We start from the raw sequence: 9609 nt of genomic DNA, 5'->3' as shown, positions 1-9609 counted from the left end.
AAAGATTATTGCAATAATTAATTCAGAAAGTATGTGCGTAAAATTGGCTCTTCCTGGTTTCAGCAAAGACTTTTAATCTCAAAAGGTTTGCTGCAGCTGCCATCCGAACTTTTTTTTTCCCGAATATTTTAATCTCATACTTGTCAAAGTAAAAAAAAAAAAAAGGCACCCTTTCCTCCTTTCTCCTCCACTGTGTCTTATTCATCTTATTTCTTCCATTTGCACAATGTTTACAGCTGCGTCCATGAGACGGCTGGATGGCTTGTATATTTTTGATTTATTATCTTCACTGTGAGTGTGGTGACGTCAGGAGCAAAGAGCAGCAGGCGGCGAGCAGAGAGCTGGATATGTGAGACGCAACCTGTGCCGGTGCGCATCTTTCCAAACTTGTCCAGCGCTGTCCGCGAGCACGGAACCAAACAACAACAATCCGGACCGGGGGGATCATCAGCGCGCGCAATGAATAACAAGTCTTTAAATGTGAACACGAGTCCGGCGCGGGTCGGCGGCTCCGGGACTGTGGATCATGAACTAGTCATCACCTCCACTTTCGGGACGCTTCTCTCCGTCGTCTACATAATCGGAGTGTCGGGGAACGTGTACACGCTGGTGGTTATGTGTCACTCGATCCGCTTCGCCACTTCCATGTACATCTCCATCATCAACCTGGCTCTGGCGGACCTGCTCTACCTCTCCACCATCCCCTTCGTGGTGTCCACTTACTTCCTGAAGGACTGGTACTTTGGGGATGTGGGCTGCCGCATCCTGCTCAGCCTGGATCTCCTCACCATGCACGCCAGCATCTTTACCCTCACCGTCATGTGCACGGAGCGCTACCTCGCCGTCACCAAGCCGCTGGACACCGTGAGGCGCTCCAAGAGTTACCGCAAAGCTCTGGCGTGGGGTGTGTGGCTGCTCTCTCTGGTGCTCACTGTGCCCATGATGATCATGGTCGCTCAGACCACTAAAAACACTCCGGATGGGGGAGTGAAGAGGATGTGTGCACCCACCTTGGCGCCGCTGGCTTATAAGGTATACGTGACCGTCCTGTTTGGCACCAGCATCATGGCCCCGGGGCTTATCATCGGCTACTTGTACGTCAAGTTAGCCCGCACTTATTTAGAGTCCCAGCGCAACTCTGTGATCAGCAAAGGCGGCAAACGATCACCGAAACAGAAAGTGTTGATCATGATTTTCACCATCGTGCTCGTGTTCTGGGCGTGCTTCCTGCCCTTCTGGATCTGGCAGCTGCTGCCTCTGTACCACAAGCCGCTGAGCCTGGCCTCGCAGACGCACACCTGCATCAACTACCTGGTGGCGAGCCTCACGTACAGCAACAGCTGCATTAACCCTTTCCTCTACACGCTCCTCACCAAGAACTACAGGGAGTACCTGAAGAACCGGCACCGGAGCTTCTACAGGTACACGTCGTCGTTTAAGCAGCGGCCGCCCAGCCTCTACTCCTGGGGGAAGTCCGCGTCCTCCAGCAATCAGTTCGAGTTCAACTCCGAGACGTTGGTCATGGGGACACTGAAGTGACTTTTGAGCTGCGTGTGAGAGGAAAAAAGCTTCTGAAACGGGAACCACAATAGGTAGGTACCCCAATGTCACCATTACGCACAGGCCGGAGTTACACCGTGCGTAAAACACGCGCTGTGGTGGCCAAAAGTTCGGGACGTGATTTGTCACTGAGGGTTATTTGCAGCATCACAAAAACCTTTGATCACAAGATACTTGTTTGTAGTCAGAGATAATCTGAATGTTATTCCATCCATGCCTGGCCGTTTTCTTACAGAGTCCCACTGAGCCCTGTTAGCACTCTCTGCTGCTCCTTCAACCCCTCAGCATCAGTGGAGGAACTGATCATCACTACACAACACAATGCCACAGAAGCTGAATCCTGTTAACCCTGAGATCCCAAGTGGCACAGCCAAAACACTAAACACTAAAAATCATCACCATATAGGAGGGGGGGGAATCCTTTTCTTTTTCCCATGTAAGAAATGTATGCATATGTAACAACAGGAACACAAAAAGGGTGCAGGTGTTGCAACCTGGTATGATTTTAAAGGAAACATGTCAGTGTCACATTTGCCTCATTTAGGCGTGAAAAGTGCTGCGGTTCAGGAAAAGATCAAAGTTTTGACAGGTGACACCGACTTTATGGTCAGTTGTGTCAATACGGTGGGCAAAACTCAAAAGTTAATTATTTCATCATGATGCTAAAAAAAATCATAAACAATTGTCTATCAGACATTCCTAAAATCCTATTTCTATTAGACAAAACAAAGTAAAAAGAGAATAAAAAATTCAGGGCTCTGATTAAATGCAGGTGTGGTGTAAAGATGCTGTTAAATATGAAAAAAAATATTTTGTGGAAGTGCAAGTTATTACAGCAGGGAACTCATAAATAAAGGACAGCTGTATTCTCAAATGAAAACATATTATGTTACACTGTCTGTATTTTCTGTTAATGTTACCACGGCTTGATTAACCTGCTGGGGGACCGGTGACCCCACTGACCCTCCACCTACTGACAAGGCTGGATTATCAATCAAGCAACAGACCAGGAGCCCCAGAAGGCCCCAACGTCATCTGTGGATATTATTCTGTGGTAATTTGATTTGTTAATATGCACCACTATAGTGCACAATTTAAAATACATTTGTCCCCTTCGTATCCTCGTGGCCCCATTTTACAAAAAGGTTAAGTGAATAAAGTTTTGATAATCTATGTTAATCTTAATGTTATGCTTGCATTGTCCTTAAATTTGTGTGTAATCAAATTATCACTCAATACATACGAAACAGAGCTAAAAAGTTTGATCAGGATAAAAAAAAAAAAAGTATATCCCTGCCCACCTTCTGTACAACAATATGTATTCCACCAGGTTGAACAGACAACTATCATGGGTCGCCCAAAGCCCGGGTTTACTCCATGTTATTTGGGGCAACATAATTCATGTGCCAATTTGTTGGAAAGTTTCACCAATTTAATATAATATTAACTTGTAGAGGGGCTCGGTGTTGACAACAAGTTTTAGGGCCTTTATTTTAGATTATGTTGGATACATGTTATGTTATTTTTGTGATTGTTTTTTTTTTTCAAATTGCCCTAAAAATCTAGGCAAATATTAAATATACCCATTTGACAAACAATTGCCAGAGATTTTTCTCATTCTTGTTAAAACAATGACTTTACAACAATACAATAAAATTGCTGACAATTGATTTGCGTTTGACGGACCAATAATTTCAGCTCTCTGAGGCTCTTTGGTTTCTATGAGTGGAGAAATAAGGAAACTGAAATGTGTTGCGGTGGTCAGTGGGGACAAAGCAGCACAGTTTTGCCCCGGGGTCCTGTAGGAGTTTAATCCGGCCATGAAATGATAAAGTATATAGTACATCCTGCCGCCTCCAAGTTCTCCAGTAAAACGTGCCCAACCCTGCTGGACTTCTACTGAACTTGGGGAAACACATTCAGGAATATGCATCGTGGGGACATGGGGTTAAAGTGTCAACCATGAACTGCATCGCTCCTGGTTCAAACATGACCGGGGCCTTTGTTGCAAGTTATTCCTCAAGTCTCTAATGAACGCAAACTGAAATAATAAAGATGTTAAAACAAGATTTTAAAGCAGGACATGTCTACAAAAAATGTATTTTGTTAATAATGCTGGGCCTGTCTTCGCTGAAAATGAGTGACTCCCTAAACAACTAAATTGAGTTGTTCAAATTACTATAATATACAGTCAACCTTTTGGGGTTCAATTGGATCTGCACAGTTAGTTATTGATCCTTTGACACAAGTATTCCAGTGCTCGAAGTTCACTTCATGCGTACAATCACATCACTGATTAAACCAAAACAGTCGGTCCCATGGTGAGTAAAACCAGACGAGTGTTGAGCTCTGGGACTGACTTTAGATGATCTGAGTCCACATCTAGGGGCCGAATTCACAAGGATTCCTCGGACTTTAAGTTCCCCCTAGTGACAAAATCCTAAGAAATTCGTAGAATTGTGACGTTTTCTAAGAATGTCCCCTTAAACTTAAGAGCAGATCCTCTTAAAGATAAAAGTTAGTCAAAACATCTTAACCCTTGAGAGCTCCCAAGGTAAAAAAAAAAAAAAAAAAAAAAAAAACCTGTGAGGAGCAGGGAGGAGGACTTTTAAGAAGCTCAAGAATTTCTTAAACAGGAGAAAATTGCAGAAGTACAGCGAGGTCGGAGAAATAATCTTCAAACGCTGAATGACGGCATGTTAATGAAACGCTACAAATTATACCATGCAGGGATGATGTTTGTGTTCGATCTCATTAGAGACGCTCACTTCTCCCATTCAACACAATTAAGGTAGAAAATGCAAATGATTGCAGAGCGACGATATTTTTTAGCTGGAAAAATGACTCGGGTCCGTCACAACCTTCATCAACAGCGACCACACGAACAAAATCACACTTTCACAGCTTCGTATTGGCACATAGTTCATTTCATTTCCACTGGGTGTCATCGTCCATTCTGTGTCCATTATCACCAAGAGCGCATTTTTTGTGATCATCCAATCACATCTTTTAAAAGGCCGCGTCACTTAGCAACACGGTCAACCACAACCTTTCACTAAGATAAAAGTTACTGTCCTTTCCTTGTTCGGAGTTGTTTTGAGAAGTTTCCTTAATCACTCCTAGTCTAAGACTCCCTGGTGAAAAAAATGTTTGTCTAAATTAGGAGCTCTCTGAGAGGATTCGAAGAATGTTTGTGAATGCGGCGCCTAGATTCTGGTGGGAGGTGGAAAAAAAGAAAAGGAAAATCCACCTGCGTGGCCAATCGCTTCCACTGAATGTTCACGCTTCCACCCACAGAAGCGAACACACTTCTCCTGCTGTGGTAAACTCCGTGCCAACAACACCTTCTGCTCAGACTAAGCGCTTCCAAACAGGCTTTGTGTGTTTGTTTACTAGAAGAACTGAGCTGTGGCCCACTTACCTGAATGATGAAAGCTGCAACTTTTTCATTGTTGACACAATGAAAAAGCCGATCACCTGATCTGCACTCAATGACAATTAACTTTTAAGAAAGTGATGGTGGCAGTTATTTTAACAACTGCTGTACGTGCCTCATGTTTTATGGAGAGTTTATAGTGTTTTAATTATGATAGCTACTGAAAGGAAGCACTTTCCATTGAATCTGAAGTCCTCAGATCGAACAACCATCTGCTGTAAAACCAAGGTGCCCTCCTTAGATTCAGCAGGCACAGACATATAAACAAACTGTATGCAGTCGGGGAGGACGGATGGTAATATTATGTATGCCTGGACACGCCTGCTTTGTTGTGCAAACACACACTCTGACAGAAACACGTCCTCAGTGTCAGATTTCCTGCAATTATGAAAACGATCAGAATGATATGGAGAGGCGTGACATTTTCAGACTAATGTCCTCGGTGGGATCGGACATTCTGGTACGCGTTGACTTCTGCGCGTGTTTACATGTCAAATGTCCCAAACTCGTGCATAAAATTCATTGCAGCCGATCCCTCGGTGCCACACCGTCCCAGCATGTGAAAAACGGCCTCTCCTCCTATCTCCTCCTTCCACTCTCCACATATTGTCTGACAAACGCTTTGCTGCACTTCCACGATGCAAATTTCTGGATACGATCGGGCCCGTCTGGGACTTATACACGTACGGCTGCATGAATTCAAAATGCAAGAGCAATCTAGGAGGGATTTGTTGATTTCTGTCCTGAGGCTGTAAAATCTGTTCATCCCTGAGCTCAAGAGAGTCGCCTCTTGGTTTTCTGCAATCTCATACTTTAATCCCAAAAGAGAAACCAGATGAATACTATTGATGATGAACAGATTTTGCACCAGGGAGTGAGTGTACGTTATTTCAATCAGGCAAACTGTTGGACCTGTAAACGCTAACCTCGTCACTTTTTAAGTTAGTAAAGTGAACTTGGCAAATAGATGTCAACTTACACATCCGGTAGACACGCAGCAACTTCAGCATTCATTTATCTAAAAGTCCTTTTAGCTCTGTTTTTGGTCTCCACCATCTCCGAAGGAAAATATTTGGTTCCTTAACTGCTAAATGCGACGCTAACTTTACCTTTTTTTGGTCTGTAATTTGGAACTGAACTGGGCCAGTAGGGTGGGATTTTAGATTTTCATCCTGATAACAGCTGCTTGCAAAACAACTGATGAGAGCAGGTGGGTGTTAAAAACTTAATCTCTGTAGATTAGATCGTTTGATAGATTTATATAGATAATAAAACATACTGTAGGCTATATAAAGCAAATTGAAGCAGCAGATCAGATAATGGGACACGTGCCGGCGCTTACACCTCCTTTTTTTTTTATTCTAACTTCGTTAGAATATCTATCCATATCTATATTCCCCCTAAACCCTCCAAGTCAAGCTTTCTGCTATAAACTTGTTTTTTAGCCCATGCTAAGATACGTAGCAGGTCCTTTAACTTAAAGCTCCTCTGGAACCACACAAGAAGTTATACAATTGTTTATAAGGCCTCATGACTACCTTACAACTTAAATGAACACGAGAACATGCTACTGAATACAGCTTGTGTTTTAAATCAATACAAAAATCGTGACTTTTAATTTGACAGAACAGGCAAACCAGTGTGTGTCATCTCTTCAGGTGTTCTTAAAATCAAAACCTGAGGAGTCTGTCAAATCATCTTTGTTAAACAAAGTGGAGATTTCTTTTCATCTTTAAAGCTAACAGCACTCTTGTGCTTTGAGATCCTAGTTTTAACACGAGTAAATCCGTGATTCTGAGCTCACGTGACTGTTTTTCTGTGCCGTAAAGCAGTATAGATAAAACTGCTGTAATGTGCAGTTCAATCTTCATGCTGTCGTTTTAAAAATGACATTTTGGCTTTTGGATATCACATCAAGTTGAAGTGGTCTGCGGCTGCGTGTTAACTGACTATATTGGCAGACACTTCCAAGAGTTTCATTAAATGGGGATTAGTCAAGTCCCCAGAGACGGAGTCCTCACAAGGCTGTGTGGACACGTCGATCTAATGGGGCCTGTTGACAGTGATAGTGGTTATGAGCCAAACCACTACAATTAATTAATTAAGCACATATTGTGATAGAAGCCTGTTGAGAGTAAGACTTTGTATTATGTTTCTATCATTTGTTCAGATTGCTTTACAAATGCCCCAATTAATATTGAATCACTGCCCAATGCTGTCAAAGCTTTAGTAATAAGACTGGAGGCAATGCTTTCTTTGTACATTCAGTTTAGCGACGAGTGCTCCAATTACAGCCGTGTTTACCAAAGTTTTGTCCTTAATACAAGATAATGGAGTAACTGGACAGTAAAAGCCAATTAGTGTATTGCATTAAGGCGAGGCCAAAGGAATTTACAATGAACTGTTGGACAAACTCCTTTCCCAAACAGTTAGTAGCTTAACAGTTTAGAGCAGTGTGTTTAGGGCTGTCGTGAGGAAGAGATTTGATATTTAAAGAGATTAAAGGGTTGCATGTTTGTTTTTTTTGCCTTTTCAAAGTCCAAAATACAAGAGAAAGGATGTAATGAGTGGATTAAACAGTGTTTAACTGCCTGAATCTCAAGCGTGTCTGGCTAACTACGAGGGGAAATCTAAGAACTTTCAAGACTGCTCTTTTTGCATGTGAACTGATGATGTGCGCTGAGCCGGGGAAAGTTCAAATCCGTGTTAATATTCCAAGACATGTTGCTTTATCAAAATCAGCACCTGAGTTACGCACGATTTTGTAAGCAGTGGTGCATTTGGGATTTTCACTATTGACATTAGCAAAAAATGTCACATTAAATTTTGTGTCAAACTCAAGAAATCGGAAATTAAGCATATCATTATCTACTGTTCATTATCAGGGTAAAAAGATGTCCTTTGAAGTTTATACTTTTGAAGAACCTGATAGATAAAAAAAATTAAAAAATGAATGCGAACCGTAGCAGATAATTGTGTTCTTCTTTACAGTGACCGGCGCATTTACTCTGAACGTTAAAGAAAATTAATGAAAAAACGACTTACTGACATAATTATATGAGCCGGAAGACTTGTTTACGGTGCCGTCTCGCAGGATCTTGTTACCTTGAAGCCTACATTCAGTGTGTTGCAGTTTTACTTTGACATACCGAGCGCCATCCTCGTTTCAGACGCTGGCATTCCTCCCACACGGCCCTGATCCACAGGCAGGCCTCCTGCTGTGCTCCTCTCATCACTAACGAATGCGGTAATAAGTCCCTGAGGAAAAGCAAAACTGTGCTATAGGCGCAGGAGTTGTTAGTGAACGCGTAGACGTGAAGTCACTCACTTAAAGCTTCATTCAGAGTCAAAGTAAGAATAGGAATTTTATGTAAAGCACAGCAGGACTTTTTCCACCAGTGACATAGCAAATCATGTACGTGTACATTTTTGCTAACCGACGCTTTTTTTTTTTTCCTCGATGTTGCTTATATTGTCTAATCCATCAGAGACCATCAAGCCAGCAGTTGTGCACAATTGATAATGTAGATTTAAAGCTACCTTTGATATTTTTATATTAACAACTGGTCAAATGACTGTTTTTAAGGGATAACTCGTAGTGACAAACCCAAGCACCACCCGACGCTGCAATTCCCCCTCAGCTTTCCAGGGTGTTTTAGCCTCTTTTAGCATGATTTAGATTTGATGGCCCACAGCTGTGGTAATTTGGTTCAGTCTCACCGCTCTCATCAATCAAAAGGCCTATTTTTATTTATGTAAGAAAAGAAAATCCGATAAACCCACTGCAAACCTTTGGCCGAACACTAAACAAATTAGGGATACGTTTTTGAGCATTTATTATCCCAAGTGCCAGAGATTTCCATCAGGAGTTGGCTGCAATATCCAGTGGAAAGTGATTTGAAAAACCGTGTAAGTAGTACTTCTCAACATAAGTGTGAGTTTGACAAAAATATGAATGCAGACTTTGTTTTTCAAAGCAAAAGATTACACACCTCATTTCAAAAGTGGGCATCTCCAGATCTGCAGCAATGGTTCTCTGCTGGAAAACGGCAGATTCCTCCCTTCAGGTTGGGACGGGGTTCTTTTCCCAAGTGAAGGAGTTAAAGTATCTCGGGGTCTTGTTCATTAGTGTAGGTAGTATAGAGCGGGAGAGAGTGGCCAGGCTCAGCCTTAGAGATTGGGGAAGGAGTTCTGACACCCAAGAAGACCTCGGAGTAGAGCTGCTGCTTTCTAGGAGCATCCAACTGGTAGGAGACCCCTGGGTAGATCCAGAACACACTGGAGAGATTAAACATCTAATCTGGCCTGGGAACACATTGGAATCGCCTAAAAGGAGCCGGAAAATACTGCTGGGGAAAGAGACATGCTGCCGCCACCACCACCCGACCTCTAATAACCGGAAAATGGTTGGATGAATTTCAAAAGTCTGCTGAATGAAAGTCATATTGCACTGAAATGAACAGAAACCAATAGCTGCTTGTATTGAAAAAAAAAAAAGGAAAAAAAAGCCATTATAATTTCCCCAAAAAAGAAGCATGGTTTGCATTGAACATGTGAAAATAGCTGCTGGCATTTTAAATCGATTTTTGTGATAGAGCTGCCAACGTAAACAT

General features: G+C 42.3%; 1 protein-coding gene across 1 annotated transcript; it reads left to right on the top strand.

The window, feature by feature from the left end:
• The first annotated feature begins 319 nt into the window (after positions 1-319).
• On the top strand, positions 320-1949 carry LOC138626036 (urotensin-2 receptor). Its single transcript, XM_069707426.1, has one exon. It carries the CDS (start codon positions 460-462, stop codon positions 1537-1539), a length of 1080 nt encoding a protein of 359 aa, XP_069563527.1. The 5' UTR covers positions 320-459; the 3' UTR covers positions 1540-1949.
• Positions 1950-9609: the final 7660 nt, after the last annotated feature.

This window comes from Brachyistius frenatus, unplaced genomic scaffold (assembly GCF_029030835.1).
Source record: "Brachyistius frenatus isolate BFR_SWC_R1_liver_20210118 unplaced genomic scaffold, ASM2903083v1 Contig_69, whole genome shotgun sequence".
NCBI classification, from domain to species: Eukaryota; Metazoa; Chordata; class Actinopteri; family Embiotocidae; genus Brachyistius; species Brachyistius frenatus.
This window is presented reverse-complemented; position numbering and strand designations above follow the sequence as displayed.

Excerpts from the sequence above, each read along its gene's own strand:
- LOC138626036 (XM_069707426.1), top strand. The coding sequence starts at position 460 with ATGAATAACAAGTCTTTAAATGTGAACACGAGTCCGGCGCGGGTCGGC.